Here is a 25784-nt window from a genome sequence, read left to right as displayed (position 1 = left end):
TCCCTTCTTCTCACATATTCGAGTCTGAAACGAGTTTTACAGGAACCTCGCAGCAAGATAATTATATAGTTCTGATCGTGAAAGTGGCATCGAACCGTGGTCACACCAGAGAACACTGGCTAAATGGGTTGACAGCACTGTCAAGGTCAATCTCTTCCAACTAAGAGCATAGTATTAACATTCCTATAGCCGAAAATCGTTACTTTTAACTAATCACTATTATATTCTATTAATTTTTTTAATAGGAAGTCATCGCCTCTAAGCGTACGGAATTGCTCCTGTTATAATGATATATTCGGTGAAACTGAAATGTTTCACTCTTTTCACTATTACGTATGTCGCGCAAATATTAGCGATTAGAATAAAAGCGCTGTGTGCACCGCATCTGTAATAGCATACTTTCGACATAATGCACACCTGCGAAAGGGGTGATTAATACTGATCAATATTCCATGAGGCGCGAGGAAAATGGAGATCCATAATATGCATGCTGTTGCATCGTGCGGCGAATATACACATATGATTCGCATACCTAAGTTCTCGTGTTTTCATGCACGAAAATATTAATACCCGAACAAATTCCGTAAGATCCTTGTCTCTTGTACAGAAACTACGAAACGCCGAAACTCGAGATTCTTATCCGTGCGACGAATCGCAAAGAGACGTTTGATCCGGTCTCTTATATGAAATATAGTACTTATATAGCGTGTCAGCCTGTGATAAAGCATTGCTCAAGCGTCGTGTCTCGGACGTTACAACGCGATATAACGACCGTTGATTATGCGGTGTGTATCACAAAAAATCATTGTACTCTCAATTTAACGCCGAGTGCCGCTCTTGCAAAATCTCTATGTCCTCCGGATAAAGTAAATTTTTTTTTAAGCGACTTCGGACAAATCGTTAGGAGCCATGTGTCTTGATCAAAGTCGGGCATGGACGGGAAACACAAGGAATACATCATTCAAGCCTGTCACCAATCATCATTATCATTTATTTCAGCTTCAAACCGTATAATATAGGACAACCGTTAGAGGTATATTTTCGCTGTTTACCCCGTTTTCACTTATTTTCGCATTATCGAAAAATCTGATGGTGAAATCTACTTACTGTGGTGAAATCTTCGTCATCCAATGTCAGATATAAAGTAATATATACGATAAGAGGGAAGAGAGTTCGCGCGTAAAGGAAGTACCGCGTTAAACAGTTCGCCGATCTCATCGAGACTTCCCTTCGAGAGAAAGTTCGTGATTGAATTCTCGCCAACGCTGCGATAAATTAAACGAAAGTTTAAAGTCGTCACGTTTCCCCCCGCGAGGCTATTGCTACTATATACGTATAATGTGCAGCACCGGGGCTGCTTCGAAGGTATATAGCGAGCCGGATGCTTTCACTCTCAGAAGAAATATTTTCGAGAGACGAGTGCTCTTCTCTCTATCTCTCTTTCTCCTCACGGCATCCTTTTCAACGCAATCTTTCAACAAAGATAAAGGTGTGGCCAGTTTCGAACTCCCACGTTCTATGCCGTGAGATTCCCATGATATGCGTGATTATTAACGATGCATATCGTTAACGCCTGATATCTGCAATTTTTGCTATCTGATTTTTTACAGTATAAATTAACATCTCATAAACAAAGTTAACCAAAGTATTTTTGAAGTTTTAACACATTATGCTTTTAATCTAGAATGATGGTAGTAAAATAGCAATTATGTAATAAACTATGTAATTAACAATAATTATGTTAATATGTACTGTACGAAAATTGCAAATATAACGCATTTATTTGTGCAATACATAATGTATCAGAATTTTTCTAATATATCAAAATTAAAAACAAAATAAAAAAATTTGCAATATAATATTAAATAAATAATAATTGAGAAGTTAAATTTTCATTAGTTAAATTTTAGTTAAATTTCCAAAGATCATTTTACATGTGAAAGACTATAAGATTATATCAATACTTCATGCAACAATCTCGGAAATCCTGTAGCTCCTATGTAACCTGTTCTTTCAATTATTGACATCGAGCTGATTCAAGATGCAGATGCCGATACACAAGACTCGTGATTACGGGATCGATTAATGAGGTAGCTCGCGCGCGGTAACGTTGTTCCTTGCAATACGCCAGATTCGTCACGAGAAAGAAGACTCATCTAGGGTAAATCTTATGTCGAAATCACGAAGAAATTTATGAGAACATAAAATCAAGCGCGCCTGTCTCATTAACGATTATTGATGCGAAGACCGTTTCTTACAATGAACAGAAGTGTGTCGTTCATTGTTAGATGCTTTTATCGAATATTTATCAGCGTTTAACTCTTTCACGCATGTGATCAAATTATAAACATTTATAAACAGTTATTACTTTTCGATTACATATTTTCAATAACGTCATGCTTATAACATTGAAGAAACATTACTTTGAAATCTATTCCATTCGACACTAAAGATTTAAACACCTCATTCGTTTTCTTCATTACTTATTCAGATCTGAAAAGTTGATAAATCACGAAAACGTCTTTCTCGCGATATCTTATTTGGTTACGTGTTAATAGCCAGCGGCACCGCCCGCCGTAACTGATTTTTCGGAAAGTTCGAAAGCAGGAAGCATCTGTCCTCCTATTTCAATCCACCCAGTACGAAATTTTCTTCTCGTTTCATGTAATAATCCGCGTCTTTTCCTATCGCGTCCTAGGGCGAAAAAAGGAACAAGAGGAACAACGTACTTCGACCGATGGTAATGACTTCCTTGTCTGTGCACCCGTAAGAATCTTGAAACCCCTGATTTGCGATTTGATTATGTCGTTCGCGTACTTATTACAATTTCTAAGTAGTGCGCGGCTACACTGGAGTGGAAAACGGCAGACTGTGCCACGTCTCGTTTTTCAATCAGTATCAGCATGTCGTCCGGCATATAATGAATGTTGTACGAGAGAAATGTACATGTTACAAATTTTTTTCAGCCTGTGTCACTTCATACACATACCGATCGATTTTATCGTAAATTTTAAATTATAATACTGAATAATTTATCATATATTAATAAAAATTCGCTAACAATAAACATTTATATGAATAAAAATAACTGCGCATCTTTTTTTAATTTAATAAAAAATTTATAAATTGTATACATTTTATTACTGAAACATATAAATAAATTGAAACATTCATGACATGCAAGGATCGTAATTTTTATAAACAAAAATACTTGATCGTTTATAGATTTAGAAAGCTTCTCAAACATGTAAAAATATGAGAAATTAAAATATGAGAAATTAAACTTACTATTTAAAATTTTCTGGTTGTTACCAATATGATATGTTTATATTATATAATGATATTTCCTACATCTAATCTACATATAATCATTACAGATTATAGATATGCTTTTGAAATTATATCGAAACGGATTATTAGCAATTAGCTGGAACCGAAAAAATCCACAGAATAATAAGTTAGTGGCTTATAGATAGCAAGCAACTAGAGAAAAAAAACACTCAATGGGCACAAAATAAAGGCTTGCCAATCTGCGTTTCCTAGTAGCAATAAAATTGCTTCTTTTACTAACAAGTCAGTTCGTACTATCGTAAAATTCGCGTTTTAGTGCCTTCGCGTTAGTTACACGTAAACCGTAACATCTAATCATATTCATTTATGTAATTACTACTGCCGTTGTTTTTATTGAGGATGCGGATGTTATTTTTTTTTTGTAAGGTTTACTTTAAATTATGCTGCACTGCGAATTGCGGTACTGTGACAACTGCAACACTTTTATATTCTTCATGGAATGTTCTCTTAAATACGTAATGTAAACTCCGGTTAATTAAGAGTTTCGATGGATGAAAGAATCGCCATAAACCGTGAAGCGACATATAGGTGTTGCGAAGTTTATCGACTCTCATCAAGTTATGATCGCGCAATATTTTTTTTTTCACGCGAGGCGAGCGCAATAGTAAAGCGTCATCTCCGGCTGTGTCGCAAGTACTGTCGCTAGGACAATGTTGAGACTGTGACGATACCACACACGCGAGGACTTCTCGCACACTGGTGTCGTCTCTATTGTTATTGGATAGAATGTCATTGAAAAATGGGGCCATGTAGCCGGCAAATTAATGCTTAATAATAAGTGGCGCCTGCATGAGCTTCTATAAGGCGGAAGGATAAAAAGCGGAAATATCAAGAGACGGATATGTATTTTCATTCGTACATAAAAATACTTAGCTCATGTTTAAAATAATTTTTTATTTTAAACTAATATTTCCTGCGTTAAATTTCCTTATAATTAATATTTCCTGCGTTAAATTTCCTAACATATTTTTGAGAAAATCATATATATGTTAATTAATATTTTTACAATACATGGGTCTCCGATCATTCGCAATCGGAACACACTACCAGATTAAGCATTTTATCCCGAATCTATAGAGCCTAATAATTTGTTGATCTGCAGCGTAGTTAATTAATAAACTATTTTTTTAATTAATTAAATTAATAAAATTTTTTTAAATCAATTTTATAATAAATAACAATAATTTACAATATTAGTAATACATAGAATACTTTGAAACACAGTGAATGACACAGATCAAAAATTTTTAACGATCTCAGACTTAGTGTTCAGGATAAAATGCTTAATCTGACAGTGTGACACTAAGTCTGAGATCGTAAAAAATTTTTTATCTGTGTCATTCACTGTGTTTCAAAGTATTCTATGTATTACTAATATTGTAAGAAATTATGTTATTTATTATAAAATTAATTTTACAAAATTTTATTAATTTAATTAATTTTAGAAAATAATTTATTAATTAACTACACTGCGGATCAACAAATTATTAGGCTCGATAGTTTCGGGATAAAACGTTTAATCTGGTAGTGTGTTCCGATTGCCGGTGATTGGAAACACCCTGTATATATAATTAGTAAATAAAAAAATTATTAACTGGATTAATTTCTATTAATATATGTAGACAATAAATTTATTAATACGAATTATACCAGAAGTAATCGTTTTTAATGAGATATATACGATATTTAATATAACGATTGTAAGCGACACATATCGATCTCACAATGCTCGTACAAAATCTATATCTAAAGTATACGATATATTATTTTATTTGAAATGCACAATAGTTCTTCGGTCCGCCAACTCGCGGCGGCATTGTCGAAAGTAACAGCCGGCAGACTGGACTATTACTCAAGAATTACATTACGTACGAAACACGGAGCCTGCGTACCTTTCGTCATCCGGACTTGATTGTTCTATTATGCAGAAAGCGACGCGGTTCGTCGCTAGAAAGTAAAGTACGTCATGCGTGTTTAAGGAAGACCGATTGCCGTGTCATCGTGCAACGCTTCCTCACTGAACTCAATGCAGACCTCGTCTACGAAAATAAATGTAGCAAACGAAACCGTGCGTGAACGTATAGACTATATTAGCGGTTAATTAATTGACATTTTCATGCTCGGTCTAACTTGAAAGAGCCGACGCATACCGAAGTAAATTTTATATTCTATTGCTGCTTAGAACATATTTTTTACACTTCCGTCTCACAACTATTATGTCAACCATTACTTTCAATTGTTCTCGCTACTTCCACAAAAATTTTACAATCACGCGCAAAATTATTTATTCAATGAGTTATTACTCATTAAATCAATAATATAAAAATATGCATGAACTTTTTTCTCGAGTAATACATGTTTACTACGTTAAAAGCTTATTAATATTTACTTGAACGTGACTAAATTACCATATTTTAATTTCCTACGTTATTTATTAGTATATAAAAAAATCATATTACTATCCATTTTATTAACAAATCAATTTATTATACAAATTTAAGTCCGTTTTGAAACAATTATATTAATGCTATATAAAATTATCTTTTAATAATATTTAATTAAAATTTTCTCTTATATATATTTTATATATTATATTATAGTATATCAAAGGTGCCGTATCTTTTGCGATCTAACAAGCGGAAGGTGGTCAAGGCCCGTGATTCCTAATCGCGATACGCGGCACGATAAATTACGAGAATCCCGCGGAATCACACCAACAAATTGCCGGTTGGTGCCTCATTACATTGCGGCGGACCGTAATTGGCGTGGTGAAATACCGTCGACAGACCGCGATTTAACAAGTCCATTGAGCTAATTCCTTTCGATGCGATCCGAAAATCGGATAGTTCTCGCCGCGAGCGAGCGACTCGACAAATCCAGATGGTGCGTTGAAAAAAAAACGAATATGTAAAGTTCGGACAGTCAGCGCGAGAATGAATATATGCGTAATCACAGAACTAATCAGAATTTGCGTTGCGGGCGATTTTCTCGTTGCCCAATCGTTGCTTAGTCGTATTACGTAAATATCGTACATATCTCGTTAAAAACGATTACCTCTGGTATAATTTGCTCATAACGTTGACCGTCCATGGTCGACGCGCACCTGAGATTTGTGGCGGATGATAAAAAAAAAACGGGAATGTCGGAAGCGTTGTCGACCCAGTGCCATGTGTCTCAGACACCGGTTGACAAGCGGTGTCGAGGGAACCAGGGTCTTAACTTGGTACACGCTCCGCGCGCAGGGATCTCTGGAGACGCACTAAACCCTCGGTAAGCGTCGACTTGTCATCGACGTAATTGACTTTCTCTCGTCTCGAGGATGAGAGAAACCTGGCAAGATCGCCCGTCGGTAAGGTACGAACTAATTAAGGAAATCCAATGTCCGCGGATTAATTAATAATAGCTCGATTGGATGCCCCGGAACAACGCGCGATCATCTTTTTTTTTTTATTTTTCACATAAATACGTTTTTAAATAAGTCACTATAGACGATCGATAATCTGCGTAAGACACGTGGCCATAATTTAACATTTGAAACGTTCACGCTTATAAAAATCGACGAATATGATCGAATTTGTTTCAAGGACAAACAAGAATAGCCGGTTTGGAAACAAAATAGTTAATTAATTCCAATCGCTAATTTCAATTTACATTCTGTAAGTACGTATCTCTTTCGCGTTGCCATCTTAAAACGTGCGATTTTATCGTTTATCGGAAACTGTATTGAGTTTACAGAAATAATTTAATACACTACTCTATAATTCAGACATCGTTATAAAGAATATAAAGCGGCTTATGTAAAAAAAAAATGATCATCGGTTACACTACCAAATTCAGATACTTCTTAATCTCATAAGAAATGAAAGCGTGAATAATCGATTTGTATACAGTACATTCTGTACGATGTCTTTCTGTGGCTGCCAATATAATAAATCTACGTGGCGTTCTCAAGGTGTTCCACGAAGCTCCTTGGAGATCGCGATTTAATATGCAACCACTGGCTGCACGCGGCCGATTCGATAATCTACGCGCGCTATTATCGAGCGTGATCATTAATGGATTGCAATTAATGAATCGTATATTTTATCGAGTTCCCCGATATCGACTATTGAAGTCGTCCCCTACACGTTTCTCGGCTGCGTGTTTTTCTCGCGAGAAATACCTCGCTCTTTGCCCACGGTGCATAACTGGGTCGTAAATATCGGTACCCGCAATTTAAACCATGTTGCGTATATGTCGCATATAAGCCTGCCAGTGCGATGCAATCTTTTTCACAAAGACCTGTTCTTTGTTTCAGATGGAGCGCCGATTCCCGAGGACACAGTTGTACACGAGGTAAGAAAAATTTTCGCAGACTAATAAAAAAAAACAGGCTCCCCGCGTTCCACATATAATTGCCTTATCGTACAATTCGCATATCTAAAGTCTAATTTAAAAAAAAAATTTGCGATACAATTACTCAATCCATTATTGAACGATATTTTTTACAGCATATTTCGAAGAGTAACTTAATTGAGCAGAAAATCCTAATACATGAAAAACATTAAAAATAATAATTTTTCTAAATTTTCGACTACTAATGGTATCCCGTAGAATTTTCATCAGTCCGTACTTACATTTATCACCATGAATGTAATGATATTTATTTACACCTCTGATTAAATAAAAGATTATTCGTGACTCACCAATATGATGCGCAACAGCGGAGTTGTAACTACGTTGATCTGTAACATACGAATATAAAATCCAAATTAAATTTGCGTCCAAAATAATTCATATCTAAGAAGTAATTATTACGTAAATTGAGTTTTTTATTTGCTTTTCAAGTAAATATTTCATAAAACAATTACGCAATTTCTAGAAAAATCAAATTTAATTTCTCAACTACTAATTAAAAAATTTGTAATGCAAAACTTTTTCATTTTTAAGATCTCAATTTTTAATCAATGAACAATCGAAAATTAAACAAAGAATTAAGAATTCCTTTTTGCGAGTTACAAATAAAATGTACAAGTGAGATTAATTGACACTCGTGCCAATAACTGAAAAATAATTGCACGAATTTATCCCATTTTCCTTTCAAGTAAACATTTCATAAAATAATTATATAACTCCGAAAAAGACAGTTCAAGATCAGGTTTTTAAATATGAATTTTAAAATTTTCAGAGTAAAAATCTTTTATTTTTACACAAATTATCCCAATGAATAATCAGAAATTAAACAAGGATTAACAGAAACTCACAGAATTAAGGAATCAAGGAGGTTCTCTACGAGTAACAAATAACATGAGATAATCACCTCGTGGTTGCTCCGCCGTCGCTCGATGCCTCCCAGGCCTCCTCCTGCTCCTCCTGCTCGTCCTCCTCCTCCTCCTCTCAGATTCCCTCGAAATCACTACACACTCGCGGAAATTCGATTAATTACTACTCGCGCTAATCATCAGAATAAGACGATCGCGCGTCACTTGGCGTGGCACTCCCGATTAATGATACGCGACGCACTTATCATATCACGATGGAAGTAAACAACTGAAGAAACAAACAAAAAAAACGATAGAACGATTCGCTGGGATTCACTCGACTGACTCGACACTCGTATGTCGATTAGCGTTTAACACACTGACGGACACGACGCGTCGCGACATTTTGCAAACTGACGAAATCTAAACGAGACTCGACGATGATACGCTTTAATCGTTGATATACGAAACACTTATGATCACACGGTCGATGAAATTACAAATGCGAGGTCAACTACGACTGTAATTATTGATCACGCGCCTCAGGACGCTACTTGATACGGGCACGACTCGTTTCGGCACCACGTAATGCTCCGATAATGGCTGACGAAACTATAGCATCGCTATGAATGTAGCGTCGCGTCGTACGGCAACTTCACTTCGAACGTGCGACTCAGCGCCGATTAGGTTAACTACTGGTCAAAGCCGCGATGGGCCGTATACGAAAATATACCGTCAAGGCGTACGTACGCAACAAATTTAGAATACGCGAATCTCAAATGAATTGTAAATTGTGTTATTATTTAATTGACATTATCATGCTTTCTCGTTACTTTCCGAATCGTTCTACGCACCGATTCGCGTATTATTCAAGTTGCCGGTAATAATTATATATATCGAGAACACAGTTATATTTAGAGCGATAAAAATAGTCTCAAATGCGACACGCCGCTGCCTATATCGTTTTTTCAATCTCGAGCAAGCAATATTGCGCGAAACAATTTGCCTTACAAATCAGTAAAAAAAAGAGATACCTCGCGACCTCGGTGCGCTTGCGAATGCCGTCGACGGGGAGCTCCTGCTTACTGAATGTAGCCTACACGCGCGGCAACGAGGCGACGCGGCGCGGTGGCCAACCAATTTATCGTAAATTATCGCTTTTTCGTAACATGGCCATCGAATGGCCATTGTATCGCATTTTACCGGCGTGATGTATTTATGGACGGAAGCTACTAATTAATCGTACGTCCTGACTATTGTTATAATTATCTCGAATGATTGCGTTTTCCCTTGGTATTCCTCGCGATTATACGTCTCGCAGAAAAATAACGCGCTACGACATCGCGCCCTACCTTCCCCACTCGGTCGCGCTGTGCGAATGATAACAAGACGAGCGCCCGCCGCCCGTACACAGTAGGCCGCTACGATACGCCGCGGCGCCCGAGGCAAGGCCAAGGCCATCGCCGGCGGACGATGTAAACAATGAGCGCCGGGCGGCGGGCGTCGCGCGCCGTTGTATACCAAAATACCAAATCGCCAAATTCAACGAACGAAATTATACGAATATTCTGTTTCTTACTTCTTATTCATTTTACATTGAATGGACGACCTCTCGCGTATCGTTTTTCAAATGCATTAGAGTCGTTAAATATGTATAACTATTGATTTTCAATTTAAACGTCTTTATTAGAAAAAAAAAAACGTAATGTAACAGTTTACATTTGTGTGAGTAGAGATCGATTTGTTAATATTAATTAATTGCTACGGTATACGGCGTAATTCTAAAATATGTATGCAAAAAATTAAAGAAGGAAAATTATAAACTCACCGTAGACAAGGCCTGAATCTATAATTCAAGTTAGAATTCTGTAATTATCCAAATGAAATTTAGAATTTTATATGCTGTGTATATATGTGTGCACTTTAATATACATGTTTGTCTGATTTTTCAAATATTTTTTGTACTGAGCCCATTTTAAAAGTCTATAATTCGCATCAAAATGCAGAATAAAATTCTGTTTGTAATTTTCTATGCCAATAACACGAAAAACAATTGGGGAAAATTTAAATACATATATTGTACATATAAAATACGTATTAAATTACACACATATACAATATACAGGTGAATTATAAATGAAAACGTACCGAATTTTTATCTTAAAGTCTAACAAAAATTATAAACCATCTAAAATAGGCTTTTACACAGCACATAAAATTAGAATTAAAATTATATCCCAAATTCCGACATATAAAATGAATCATTTACATTTACAGTTTAATTATTAATTACATGGCCGTGGTTGGCCTTGGCCTTGGCGCGTAACAGCCTGAATCGCGCTGCACTTATCATATTATCCCTTACATAGTACAAACTCAATATCGCAATACGTAGCGACGTGATCCTTTCTGTGTGTCATAATGTTATCCTTCGGATCACGATAAGTATCAAGGAAGATACAATCACTATAACTGATCAGCGATCATCAACGATCGACCATTAATTAACTCTCACCATTGACGATTAGTAAGCGTATCGAGATTATTTATCAAAGTAAATATTTCGTACGATTTATTCGAAAAAGTAATTGAAGTGAAAATAGAAAATAGAAGATAGCAAATTACTGTTTTGTAAAAAATTCACTGACGCTAACAATTTCTTGATAAAAATGATAGAGAATTTAAAATAGATTTTAAGTTAAAATTAATATTATCTGAGATATAAAAAATAATAGATGATAGATTTTAATGTATAATTGTAACTGCGTAAGCGCAATTACAATTTCTCTCTTTGTTAGCTTTGATTGTTTATCTCGAAAACCGTAATGATTCCAATATTTTTATAAAATTTTTTATTTTAATTAATTTAAAGTATTAAATTATAATATTGTACTCGTATTGGTATCTGTAGAATATCTTGTTTGGTATATCGATCGAACATTGCGTAGCCACAGGAATATTTTATACGGAATTTACATGAATATTTTACACTTTATCGATAAATTCAGAGATATTATCTCGTTTAAATAAAATACTTCTTTCGTATTAATTTATATAAATTAAGATAGTTATCCGTATAATTATTAACACCGACTATTGTTCGATTTCTATTTGAACAACGACACGATCATCAGATAAATTAGATCATTTTTTTTGTTAATAATAAATAACAATTCTCTCATTGTTTCTTGTAACTTCGTAATCCTTTCTAAAAGAAGGCAGAACTTAGCGCGGCGCAATCGGTCGGGATAAATTATTAGCAACAAAATCGGAAATTGTTATATTAAAGCAATAAAATTAAAGCAATTAAATAGAAGGTAATTTCTGTACAAGTTGGATTGTGATGACTGTACCAGTTTAATAGACGTAACAATATTATTTTTTGTAAATGTTTTAACGCTATCTTGGAGCAACATAAAAGCAACAATATAGTCAAAATCGAAAAACATTAAATAGTGCGCGCAAAGCGAGCGTCTGTAATACTCATTTTTTAAAATGAATAGACTTAAGCACAAAAAATAAATGAAAACCGTTAATGACAGCTTCTAATGTTTAGTGCAATTCTTTATTAAATTAATTTTTAAAAAATCTTACTTAGGCTTATCTAAACTTTTTAAACGAGAAGGAAAAGTGCGAAGCTACAATCAGAGAATTAGAAGAGACATTATAAAATCATTAACTTGTATTTTACAATCGATTGATCGCTGATCAACATCGTCGATTTTGTTGGGATTTCTACAGTGATTGCCGCACTTTCGCGTATCATAACACATGTACTTCGATAATAAAGCTCAAGTTTCTTCATACAATGATTCGCGCTGCGCTAAGAATTACAGGATCATCTATCGTGTATAGCCCGCGGTTTCTTCTGTGTACCGATTGTCCCTAATTCACATATAATTTATACCAACTGGGAGTAGAGACGTTCCTGCTAATTGGGTACTGCATGCACTTCGACGAGATAATATAATAATTTGCAGGTGTATCGCGCGCGTACATTTCATACGAGAACGCGTTGCGATACTAATTTGCGTCCTGTAATCGCGTAATAATAACGTGTCCTTCCCGCGTCTTCTCCCCCTTTTTCTTCTCAATCTATCTCGATCGTTATAGAGAATGTTAAGCCTCTCGTGATGCTTTAAATCCCGTTTAAATATTGCACGTTAAAATGTTGAGATAAAATGTCGAAATAGATAATACGTTTGTACGAACAAGCAAGCGGTAAGAACTTTCTAGTCAAACGCGTGCTATTTGATCAGTAACGCTTTAATTCCCAAGTTTAAAATCACTTGGCCCAGCGAAAGTATATCTGTCAGGTGTGCAAATCGCGGAACTAATTACGCTCTGTAATTATGTATGACAATTGCAATACGTCTTTCTGTTTTATAACTTTCTTATCATTAAATCAAGTATGTCCAATATGTCTTGAGGTTGGAAAGCTTAATATTTTCATTTAAACAGTTACCTAATAATATGACATAAATACACGTTATATCTATTACTATAACACACAGTCCTTTCATCCATTTTGTTAAAATGACGCTTATGTTCGTGTATTTTTTTTTTTAGAAATAATAATACCCTTTATTTCAGTGAACTTTGATGAATACTCATATCATGAAACATTCAGATCTATATCGGGGAACAAATAAAAATTGGAATGCTAGTACTTTTACTGCAACGTCAATCTTGCAAATCATGCGAATGATTGACTGATTAAATCGTGTTTTCTAATCATATAATTATAGCTTTTTATCCTCATATTCTATGTATATTAGATGATAATGTGCAAAACTACTTTTATATGTCTACTACTGTCTTCTATCTTTATCACTTTCAATAACGAGATTTTTTATTTATCTTCTATTATTTCATAGATTATCCGCATACGCCATATCATACAACAAAATTTTGAAAGATTTTATTAAAAATTAATTAATAATATTGCAAATAATTTGTTTTCTAATTAAAATTAACGATTGCACATTTTAACTCTCCGTAATTACTAATAATATGGATATTTAATGATTACGCGCCAATAAAGCTTAATGAACACTTGGATTGAAAAATTTTAATTTAAGTTTAATTTAATCGTTTCGCAAACTATGAAATATTCATGTAATTTTTCACGTAATATGTGATGTCGCAAAGGTAGTCTTTCAATTTGTCTTGCTGTAAAGATGACAGTGCCACCTAATTACATTAGTTGAAGAAGGCTTACAATTATATCAGGATGATTAACTGCGACACGTTGTTTCGTGATACGATCAAAACTTCGTGCACAGTATCTCGCTCGCCAAGTCTATCGCTCATTTCTCATTACGAACCGCGATGAGGCATCCATCATACTCGCGTCCGCCGGTGCATGCTGAATTTATTGTTTAAACAAGTTCATGTAACATTCGGAATGGCCAAGGGCTATGATCCTTTTCTGTCAAAACATTTTTCGCGCGCCACTGATTTATAACCGCTTTATTGCAAAATCATATTTATTCTACTCATTTGGTTATAGTATTATGAAACATTTAGATATTTACATAATACAAAAAATGTGCATACCTCATTGTTTACTGCTTAAAAACTTGGAAGTTTAATGTCTTGTCGTGATTAGATTAAAACCTTTACTAGTATTTTCACGAATTTTGAGTTGACGTATACAAGAGGCAAATCTTACGTTAGTCGCGTTTGTAAAGGTAACTCCAATACAGCAGCGAGGTATTATATTAACTTCGAGAAGGCAGACACAGTTACGTTGGAGTGCTGACCTGACATATTCGTAACAATGCTAGGCGTGTCGCCGACGTGTTGCAACCAATTTCAACGACCGTCTATGCGTTTCGTTCGCATTACCGTCGCGACGCGTGAGCATACGCGTGCACCGTGCACAATCGAAACGCGCTATTGTGGAACGGTATGTGTGGACGGTATACCAACGTATGTACGAGTCATAACGTGCTTATGGTAACTGGTCTTGCATAGGCGGTCGCTGGCACGAAGATGCCTTAAATGTCAAGGCGAGGACACGATGGACTGCACGAACACGCAGCAGGCCGTCTCTCTTCGGCCTGCACGCTCGGCTGATGCACTCCGCGAAAGGAACTGTTGCACCTCGCATTCATTGAAATCTTTCCTGTCAGGCTTGAATAATCTCTAATCACTGCAACCTTCACTGTATTGTAGATACTACGAAATGATTTATTTAAAAAATGGTATAGAAAATGATGATTCAGGAAATGGCTGTTCCCGTTTTTTTTTTCTTGAATCAGGAAACTGATTTGAAAACGCGATAAGACAACTGTGTAAGAATTGTAAAAAAAAAACTAAGCTAATTTTCTAGAACTCTTGTTTAATTTCCGTTAATGCATAATTCACCATTATCACGTAACGTGATTTGAAGTGATTGAAAGTATTCGTAGAAATGCCATTTTGAAACAATATTAAATTATTAAAAATTATATAACAGAAGAATTAATATTTTTTTTTACGTTTGTATCACGTTCGTTTACGAACGACCACTGACAGTAATTCATGGTTGTTTGAAATCAATTTCCTGATGTTAAAGCTGACCGACTGTTCCGCTCGTTACACGGGTTTCCGATGTGTATAACCAGGTGTTTTGAAAGCGCGAGGAAAGTTCATGAATTACAAGCTATTGAATTTAGGAGAGTGCATTTTAGCGACTCGTAAAACATTTTTCCATTCGCGCGTCGATTGCATCGTGTAGACTTTCTCCCGAGTGCATCGATGTTTATTGTTCGAAAGACGACGCTAACTTTCAGTCTAACCGTGGGGAAATCTTTTTCTCTCTGTTTCAGGACTCCGTGGCGTCGGCGTCGGAGGTAGGCGAGGAGTACGACGATTCCGACATGTATATGGAACCGGATGAGTCAGGGGCGACTGCGCAACCGGAGGATCGCGCGGAGGAAAGCACGCAAAAGACCAATCAACGCGAGACGTCAACCGACACCACCGACAAGAGTAACGAGAAATCATCCGAGGCTGAGAAACCTGAAGCTGCCAAAGATCAGGAGGCGAAGAACACGGATCACACTGCCATCGCGCAGTTCTCTGACGCGGGAGACAGACGTTTGGAGACCGAGAGTCAAAATTTCTTCCCGTCCTTCGCGGAGCTCTTTGGAAATCACAGGCTCTCGTTCGCGGAGCAGCAGCAGCAGCGGCAGTACCGTCCTAACAGATTTCTAGGCTACTTCCAACGCGATCGCAATTATCAGGCCGCCGCGACTAAGGATCACCACTCCATACTGGGGTCAGGTAACTTCGGCGTGATCCGCGGCGGCACTTACTATCCGGAGGAGAAAGAGAACGACGAGTACTCGGTGGACGAGAGCCTCTACAATCCGTACTATCATCGCGGTCGTGCGCAATATTATAGAAACCCGAAACCCCAGCCGATACGCGGCGGCGATTTCTTCGCGAACTTCCGCGATTTCGCCGACATCACGGCGCCGCCGAAGTCCAGTTTCTCGCACCTCTCCGTGGTGTACGCCAACAAGAACGGCAGTTCCACCGGACGTGTCACGGAACCCAGGAATATCATTGAAACTCTCAGGATGTTGGAGGAAGAGGAGCGATCCAACGCGGAGGAAGTGTCCACTACGGAAGAGCCGAAGAAGAAGCAAAGCAAGGGCAAGTGGAAACTCATGAAGATGAAGCAGTACGAGGAGGATAAAGCCAGAAGATCTCGCATGTCCGTCGAACCGCTGCTCGCTCTCAGCTGAGCGTAAAGGAATGTCGTTTAAAGTGTACGTTAATGTGGACGCAAACCTCGGGATTTTCTCCCAAACGCGGAATTTGGCCTCGAGATCAGAACTAAAGTCTGAAAAGCGTCGTTTTTTTTTCTATTATTGGAGAAGAATGTACTGAAACCGTGCGACAGGAACAGAGAGGGTCCGCATCTTCGTTCATGTGCGGACGATACTGTGCGTGCATACGAACTTTTCGAACCGAGCCGAAAAGCTGGCGACTGGAGAATTTCGAAATTATAACGCGCGACGCGCGTCGCCAGTTAAATACGGTATACAATTCCTACCATTGGAATTCCGACGCTCTGTATCGATACGGAGGTATAAGCGAAAGCATCAGTTTATAGTTTTAAACGTAGCACCGTACAAAACTTCTATATCATTTCTTGAGCGATGCGAAAAAATTTGGATTAATTAGTAGAACTTAAGATGATAGCGTTAAGAATATAAGGCATTGTACCGTTCCTGTTTATCGGCTAATTGTTAGATCTAAAACGCACGTGGCCTTAACGTTTAAATTATTCCCTAAGTTAGATGGTAACGCGTGTGAGTTTGAAGGATCCTAAATATAAGATTTTTCGAGACTACAGTGCGTCGATTAAGAAATTCCATGTGGTGCTATATACGTTTCGCCGGTCGTACAAACACCTTCTGGAGAAACGTTCCCGTTTCGGCGAGGCGCTTGCAAAGCAAACTAACTGGCAACGATTATTCACAGAGACCTTTTACGTTGATTGAATTCACTTGCTCGTACGTGAACGTCACGCTCGAGTAAGCCATGATTCCGGAATCGGTAACTCTTACCATACGACACTTGCGTTCGGGCTAAAACCACGAGGCTCGTGCGCGCGGCCTCGTTATCCTATAATTATGCGAAATGCGTAATCACGTAGGATATACTTCAGAATATGAGATCTATTTTTCTTAGCAGTTTTTACATTTACATTCGTTGCTCCTCTTTCTTTGAAACGTAACGTTTCGTTTCAGGTGTTAAAAGTGTAAAAATGAAAAGCGAAAAGACGTAGACCTGTGAAAAGTGTACGCATTACAATTTTAACCGCGTCGAGTTGACTTGCGAAAAACTCTTCTCTTGGCATTACCATAAATTATTCGACTCTGCCCTTCTATATTTTAATGTTTTATAGCTAAAGCGGAAACGGGTTGCCATCGCGTTTATCCGTGAAATATTATGTTAGACACGCGCGGCTTTGCGTGCATCAGCAATAAATTAATTTTAATTGGCTATACTTTAAGTGTGTGAAGATCCATATATATTCAGTAAACTAATAAAGACTGCTCATTTTGTATTCGCTATTGGTTATAAAAATATATTAATTATTTTTCTCCATGCTGCTTAAGTTCAAAATTAATTCATGATGAAATTGTGATTTAATAAGAAATACTCTAAACACATTTCTTGTAATTCAATTACAATGAATTATGGAATAACGATTCACTTAACTGAAGAAGTCGTACTAGAATTCCCGTAGAATTCCAGAACGATTTTCATCCCGGACGAAATTCATCAATTTCTGAACAAACAAAAAGACGATTCCATAAATTGACGAAAATTCTTCGCCGTAGATCTCGACTTATTGTTGTTTCACTTATTGTTGACTATTTTAACTGTATCATTAAACTTATTGACCTACTTAATTATTCAAAACATGCGCGTCTCCTTCAACTCACTTCATTTTGAAAGGGCGCGATAAAAAAATTAAATAAAATATATTTTTTCGAAAATAACGTTCCTATCCTATAATCCTACGTTAATTCTATAAAAAATATGCACTGTAAGGTAGGTAACAATAATTTTAATAAATCTTTTAAAAATAATTTGCATGAAATAAAAATATTTGAATCATAAAATTAATATACGGATTGACGTAACAAAAATGTTTGCTTCTTATATATAAATATAAAATACATATAAATAATATAGTAAATAAACAAAGTGTAACATATTACACAATATGTATGATTTTCAAAGACGTTTGCATACAAATTACTTTTCCATGCATTTTTTTAACATTGTGACGAGTTTACCAATACCATCGTAAACTTCTGAATAAGTAGCTGGTTCGTACAACCAAGCTGGTGTACTGAGAACGCCGAAGTTTTTGTCTATCGTTACTCCTTTAACATCTTTCATTTCTATCTTAGCGCCCATGGCCTTGACTTTCTTGATAGCATCAGCGTATGGCCAGTCTTTTTTCGGTGCTAAAAAGTAATTTTCAAATATTACAAAATGAAGGCTATCAACGATAAAATCAACAGACTTACAGTCCTTGCCAAGTGTAACTTTCACACCCTTCAACACTTTGGCAACAACCGCACTAGCTATACACATAGTGGCGATTGGTTTTTTCTCGCAATAAAAATCCTCAATGAGCTGTTGTAGGTCGGGTAGAACGGTGCAATCGGTACCTTTTTCGGCAAAATTACTCCTTTATAAAGAAAAAGTTAAGCAAAATAATTAGGAATTTGCTTAATTATTATTGTGTTTTAATGTCGAAATATGTGCCTTTGAAATCTATAACGTTGACACTTATGACGTTTACTACCTAATAAGGCAGAAAAATATCTTTCTATTTTCTATATATATACATATTATATTATATTAATTTATTTTATTTTTTTCATTTTATTATCTATTTCCACATTATTCAATTATCATATCAACACGTACAAAGTGCGTGCAGCGCCAAATCCTCCAGGTATAATAAGAGCGCCATGCATACAAGCTTCGCACTCGCACAGAGGTTTTATACAGGTTCTTGCTAATCTGGCAGCTTCAACGAGAGCATTTCTGGAACTTGTGGTATCCATCTCTCTGGTAAGATGATTGACTACACCGCGAATTTCAATATCCGGAGCATAAAATAGTGGCTTCATCTTTTTATGCCGTAAGTGTATGGCTGCTGAAATAGCTTCCGAAATTTCGGTGCCGTCAAGTCGGCCACATCCACATAATATCTAGAAACAGCAAATGTATTATCAAAAATTATTAAATATTAAAGATATAATACCTATATCTTCCATGTTTAACATATAAAGATATGTTAGAAAAATTAAAATTGGCATATTTAAAGTTTTTCCAGCTATATTATATTTAAAATAGTATTGATCGTAACAAGAGAATGCATTTAGATTTGCGATTATTCCAAAAAATTCTAAATATGTAAAAATAAGTCAGCCAAATATCTACAAAGTGCTGAAAACTAACGTATATTTTAATCGAGTATACAGATAATACAAAAATCGGAAATTGTAAATTCATACAGAAACACCTAACATCTCTTTACGCGTACGCAGGTGACGAGCTGCACTAAAATATGATATCATAAACACACCTCTCGCATTCGCGCTATAAAGATGTATTATCACCGCAGAAATTTAATAGCTCGCAAGTAACGACTACCGGTACATTTTCTTGCGGCAATTCTTTTGCACAGAAAAACTTTAACCGCTTCCCGCAATAAGCACCGATGAAATATTGCGTTACGTCATGCCGCGAAAGTAGAATACTGACATTATTTTTAGCTCATATGCAAAATCATACAAGGAAAAAGTTTTTAATAGCACTGACATGGTGAATCTCAAGCGAGCAACTGTATCTTACAGTTGTTTAAACTGGGAATTAAACGAAAATTATGACGATTATTTAATACCAAATATTTTTCTCCCAAATGTTAAATAATTTTATAACATCATGCGTAAGTGCATGTTTAAATTTAATTGATATTAAAAGTATAATTTTTTTATAAATAACTTTGATAAAAACGGACATACGTAAAATATAAACTTTCAGATTAACGGAATACCCTACAAGATGCTTTAAATAAGTCAATATTTCAAAAACAAGTATTTATATGCATGATTTTCTTAAATAGATAAATTGTACATAAGTTAATACATGTAATAATAATTTAGCATAAATATCTTTGCACAAATTACATCCACAACTTCACGTAAATATTTTCTGCCTTATCAATATGAAGAAGCATTTACTAAAAGAGGATATGATTATTGTATAATAATTGGTACTTACCACGGCTACAGGTATGGCTTCACAGCTTTTATCTTGTTTCGTTTTACGTTTTCCTGCGGAAATTTGCGATGTGTGGAGATTATTATAAAGCGCAGATATAAAAGCCGGGCTGTCATGTCGCAAGAGAGACACGACTTGTGATCGCAACATTTCTTCCGTGGACAAGGATAAGGTAAATTTTGATATTATTAATTAAACGTGTAACGTGCAACGTGTCTTTTCACGTCACATCACGAAGCATCATATGCAATTTCGAATAATTCTTGCAGAAATGTCTGCCGCGATTCGAGATCGAGATCACGATCGCGACTTGTTTCTAACAGCGTTTCTATAGAAAGGAACCTTCTTTGTTAACCGCGTCTCGCAGCAACCGTGAAGTTCTAGCCATTTTCATAAGAGTGCGGGCTTATTCGGAATTCCAGTTAGTGCCCTCGAATGTCTAGCAGAGGAAGTCTCTCACCCGGTCGATACGACGGTGTCGCATTAACCACCGTCGGTTTGTCCCAACTGCAATTTCGTATAAGCTTTATAGCAAGAAAGAAGAATAATATAAAAAGTGGATACAGATAAGGGGAAAGATGAAATTAAAAAAAAGAAGCAATATCTCCGTAGCAATATCTCCCACGCTTAAATAAACATCGGCAGGGTAGGTTGAATTTACTTTATAGCTCGTATAATCTTTATTGTGCTCTAGGAGCAATTTTCGCACAGACTATGAATATAAAACGCATCAGGGGGTGGGTGGTAAGATTTAACAACGCCACGAGGCAAAGGACGGCTATGCGTGATAATAAATCCCGTTGGCTCATTGAAATATAAAGTAGTTTGTAAATCTACCAAAAAATCGATTTTTATCGGCATGTACAGAGTGATCTCCGCATCGCCTATAGAAAAAGAATTGTTTATATACGTTTCATTTACACAAATTAATAATTCGTAATTTACTGTGTATTTATTCAATTTTAAAAACCTTTACATACATTGCAATCAGTATTAATTTATTTGTATTGCTTCATATTCATATTCTTACTATCTAAGCGAATATTATTACTGATAGCGAAGATTATTTTTGCATACTATTTGTTAAAAGAGATCAATTTATTTATTTATATGAATTCAATCAATAATATAGCTGTTGAACCAAGCTGGGTGTACGTGCTAATAATATGTGTTGACTGCGGTGGTAAACAATCTTTAATATCATATAAATATACTATTATACAAATTATATCAAACGTTTCGACTCTTTTACATATCGGTTCTCAGTGGGAATATAATAAATTAAATACAAAACTTACATTATATGTCAACGCATTCGCTCGCAAATTATATTTGTCTAATGTTTTAACAAAAATTATTACCTTATCGTCTAGATCTTTTGGAAAGCGTCCTTAGTTAATTTGTATTAGAAACCGTGTGACTTACAGATAGATACATGTAAAAATTTGAATATTCAGAAATCATGTAAATTTACGGTTCGATTCTAAATTATAGATTGTCAAATTATAGTGTCAAAAATTGATATTCTCAAGCTGTTAGTGTCCCAATGTGCACCCTTTAAGACGGAAAGACAGAATTCCGTCTTTTTATATATTATAAGTATAAGTATATATTATATGTATAAGTATTTAAGACGGAATTCCGTCTTTCCATCTTAAAGGATGCACATTGGGATACTAACAGCTTGAGAATATCAATTTTTGACACAATCTATAATTTAGAATTGAACTGTAAAACATGATTTTTAGATATTCAAATTTTTAACATGTATCTATCTGTAAGTCACACGGTTTCCAATACATATGTACTAAGGATGACGCTTTCCAAAAGATCTAGACGATAAGATAATTTCTGTTAAAACATCAGACAAATATAATTTGAGAGCGAATGCGTTGACATATAAGTTTTGTATTTAATTCATTATATTCCCACTGAGAATGATCGCTACATAAAAGAGTTGAAATTTGGTATAATTTGTATATTAGTTATTTATATAATATTAAAGATTGTTTACCACCGCAGTCAACACATATTATTAGCACGTACACCCAGCTTGGCTCAACAGCTCTATTATTGATCTAATTTGAATATGAGTCTCTTATGATTTATTAAATTTAAATTTATATTCAGATGAATTTGTTTAAACACATGATTGTAAAAAATATATTTGAACAAATTATCAAGTTATAAATAAAAAACTGATCAAATACATGTAAAACATTTAATAATAAATAAAATAATGAAGTTGTAAAAACTTAGAACGAAAGATAGCTATTCTCAACCAAGTTTTTCTTCTCATACATACTTCAGATATTGCCGTGCGACTTCTTACAAGATTTGAAGATTAGATAACATTGAAAAAAACCCGATAAAAAAGAATCTTAAATTACATCGGATCGTCTGTACTACGCCCGAATCGACAATGACGCTTATCGCATCGTACGTCATACAACGCCGCTTTATTATAATTATCAGTGCGAGATGAGCGCACCCCGGAGCGTTGTTTCACCACGACACCATTTCGTCGATCCCCTTACCGCGAGGCATACGAAGGCTTACGCATAATCTTATGTAAATCCCAAGCCGCCCTTATGCTTGCACGTCCTTACATCGAGGAAGGAACGTCGTACATGGGTCGGCTTCTCGGGTTACGCAGCGAAAGGGATGCGTAGACGATGGTTCAGGGGCGCTCGCACACGAGGCGAGGGCACGGGGCTTATATGAATGTTAAAATAAGTTTGAAATTGTCGCGGACAAGTTCGGCCCCGTGGGAGGTACCCGTCGAGTAATTTCACGGCGCCGGCGGTTTCGACCCTTCGGCAAGTTTGCAACCAGCCGCGGATTCGTAGAAACTTCTGCGGCTCCGCGGCGCGACTTCCGCCACCTTCGCCGATAGGTTTGGCGATCATTTACTTTGACCCTGGGAAAAAGGTTGTAGTGCTACTGTTTATCGTTTCTTGATGGAAACGATGCGAATTATAATAAGAGGACAGTAGCTTGTAATACACGAGATCTAATCCATTCGTATTTAAGTTTGGAAAGTGCTTGTGAATCTATGTTGTAACTTAAATTTAAAGTAAAAAGATGACATGTACAATATTATACGATAAATAAATTGTAAAAAATTCATTTGTATTATCTTATGTCTAAGACTAACAATAAGTTGTTTAGTTTCTTCCTGCAAGATAGAGGCAAGTCACTGTTATACGAAAACAATTTTTCCCCGCGCTGATTTAACGAGCACTTAATAAAGCGTCGTTGAAAGACACGCGGATAGGAAAACTAACGAAGTTTCGCAGACGAAGCGTGGCGAAGAGACAAAACCGCCAGTATCTTGACACGCGAACTAAAGCCGTTTTGCTGCATGACAGCTTCGTGAGATCCTCTTTGCCGGTACGTGAGTCTCGCCCGTGGAAGGCACCCCCGCGCGTCGTCGTTCGCGAAAAGTTTAAATCACGAATTCGCGGGGAGACCGAATTCGTGGCGCGTCCCCCACGGCGCGCAGACGAGGAGATGCGGCGAGGGTCGTCAGAGAGTTCACCGGGCGGGAGTCTGATGGGTAAATGCGATGTGATGCGAGTAACTGAGTGGCTAATTGAATGAGGTGCCTCCCAGGAGCGCCGATCCGTCGCGTGTCACACGTCAGAATTTGCGCAGCGGGAACGCGAAATTACGACGATTGTCGGTCGTGTGCCAATTATCGTCGCGCGGTATGATTGCCAGTGCGGGAAATTATGCGACCGAATGATGCCGGAATCCTGGCCGATACATGTGCGTCGGCAAATCGAGCTTGCTAGGCAGCTCGATTCGCCGCCGGCAGCCGCGCGACATTTCTGCCGATCATTAATAATCCATTAACGGTATTGGACGCTTCGATTTGCAGGAATGCCCGATAACGATGCGACCGAGCGACAGGGGAGGAAAAAAGGAGATCGTTTGTCAATTTCCCGGTTCGCTGCTGATTGGTTCCTGAGCCGTGTCGCGCTACGTCCATACTTTATGCGTATAAAACTCCAGAGACGGGAGTGATGCGATGTTAAATACGGAAGTAACGATCCGGAGATTGCGAGTTTTAGATTATTGAAAAAAGAAGCGACAGATTTGGTTTCACCTGTGGAACTCGTTATTAATGTAAAGTTAGATGAAGCTTTGGAACGATGATAATTTAATTTTTTAAATAAACGTGCTCGGTGCGAAGAAAATATGATTCTAAATAAAAGTAAACAAGTAATTAAGCGTTATTACAATGTACGTAAAAGTATGTTGCATGTTCAAAATTGGGACGTAAGACGTTTTAAAGATATCATTGAAGACACGCAATCTATCACACGTAGGTACTCTTTGAGTATATTTAAATAATTGCAATGTTTAGAAAATTTGCAATTGGTTTGCTTTTTTTAGATTTTTGTGAAAGCGACGGATCAGTATCAGAAGCAGTGTAAGCGGACGAAGGCTTACGGCATTGCGGATTGGTAAAAGAGGCTGTTTATGCATTCTTGGCGCGAAGGCAATCGTGGGGATGGCGGGTGCTGGATGCCGTGCGAGAACCAGACAAGAGAACAATTACGCGCCGTCAGTCCCGTGACCGGCAGGATACCATGAGGTGAATCAAAACTAGGTGTGTGCCATCACCTCTGGGCCAGGTCTATCTTCGCGTTCCGAGGCCACGTTCTGCGTCCCGGAGGAGAAGGATCGAATCTCGATCGGTAAGCGAGGTTGGCAGAATAGACGAGCGTCTGCAAAGAGCAATTTACGAGCGGGAAGTAAAAAAAAAGTACAAAACATTAGAAAGAAATCTCTGTGAGAAATGTGAAACATGTTCTTCTAAGAAGAACTGTAATAATATATTATTTTTTATTTTTCAGAGAAATTGAAATAATTGAAATTAATATAATTTCTTCATATTTTTATTTCTATCTGTTTTATGTTACATGAATGTTGCATAATATTTAACAGAAATATACATAAATACTTAAAAAAATAACAATAATTATAAAACGCTAAATTTTCTTTTTGTCGTATATACACTTTCTGAAGTTTTAGCAAATTTCTGAACAACCATTCGACGAATTATGAAAAATGAATATCTGGTGATCCACGATTAATGACATGGCGAACCATTTATTATCGAATCCCAGCAATGACAGGAGGATGTGGGTGATAATTTATGATTATGGATTGCTAGCATGTCCCATAATATTTTTCATAAAATAATTATATATATATATATATGTATATGTATAAGAAGATTCTGTTAAATTTTTATTTGAACTATTTCAATCGCGCGCACGCGAATTTGTTCGTAAAATCTAATATGATAAATAAAAATTTAATGTATTACGATCGAATCTTTTTGGTATTAATATCGATTTGAGTATA

General features: G+C 36.4%; 2 protein-coding genes and 1 long non-coding RNA gene across 3 annotated transcripts in view; 2 read left to right on the top strand and 1 right to left on the bottom strand.

Annotated features, from left to right (window-relative positions):
- The window catches only part of LOC105449918, a 57205-nt gene extending 39108 nt beyond the window's left edge, over positions 1 to 18097 (top strand). The window contains exons 2-3 of the mRNA XM_011689377.1: positions 7649 to 7686; positions 15407 to 18097. Coding sequence (XP_011687679.1) covers positions 7649 to 7686; positions 15407 to 16330 — 962 coding nt within the window. The 3' untranslated portion in view covers positions 16331 to 18097. The remainder of the gene's footprint in view (positions 1 to 7648; positions 7687 to 15406) is intronic.
- A 214-nt stretch (positions 18098 to 18311) lies between these two features.
- LOC105449911 (ES1 protein homolog, mitochondrial-like) lies at positions 18312 to 20712 on the bottom strand. Its single transcript, XM_011689372.1, has 4 exons — positions 20406 to 20712; positions 19044 to 19330; positions 18638 to 18801; positions 18312 to 18574 (listed from the first exon to the last, which is right to left on the bottom strand). Exons 1-4 carry the CDS (start codon positions 20553 to 20555, stop codon positions 18360 to 18362), a joined length of 816 nt encoding a protein of 271 aa, XP_011687674.1. The 5' UTR covers positions 20556 to 20712; the 3' UTR covers positions 18312 to 18359.
- Positions 20713 to 20795: 83 nt separating this feature from the next.
- On the top strand, positions 20796 to 25102 carry LOC105449910. Its single transcript, XR_974383.1, has 4 exons — positions 20796 to 21051; positions 22716 to 22844; positions 24289 to 24735; positions 24807 to 25102. It is a non-coding gene; the product is annotated as an uncharacterized LOC105449910 (long non-coding RNA).
- The last annotated feature ends 682 nt before the right edge of the window (positions 25103 to 25784 follow it).

This window comes from Wasmannia auropunctata, unplaced genomic scaffold (assembly GCF_000956235.1).
Source record: "Wasmannia auropunctata unplaced genomic scaffold, wasmannia.A_1.0 LD336071.1, whole genome shotgun sequence".
Classification (NCBI taxonomy): Eukaryota; Metazoa; Arthropoda; class Insecta; order Hymenoptera; family Formicidae; genus Wasmannia; species Wasmannia auropunctata.
This window is presented reverse-complemented; position numbering and strand designations above follow the sequence as displayed.

Coding starts and splice junctions, on each gene's coding strand:
- LOC105449911 (XM_011689372.1), bottom strand. CDS start 20,555: ATGTTGCGATCACAAGTCGTGTCTCTCTTGCGACATGACAGCCCGGCT. Junction 19,331..20,405: donor AAGCCATACCTGTAGCCGTG/GTAAGTACCAAT, acceptor TGCTGTTTCTAG/ATATTATGTGGATGTGGCCG. Junction 18,575..18,637: donor AGTTACACTTGGCAAGGACT/GTAAGTCTGTTG, acceptor ATTACTTTTTAG/CACCGAAAAAAGACTGGCCA.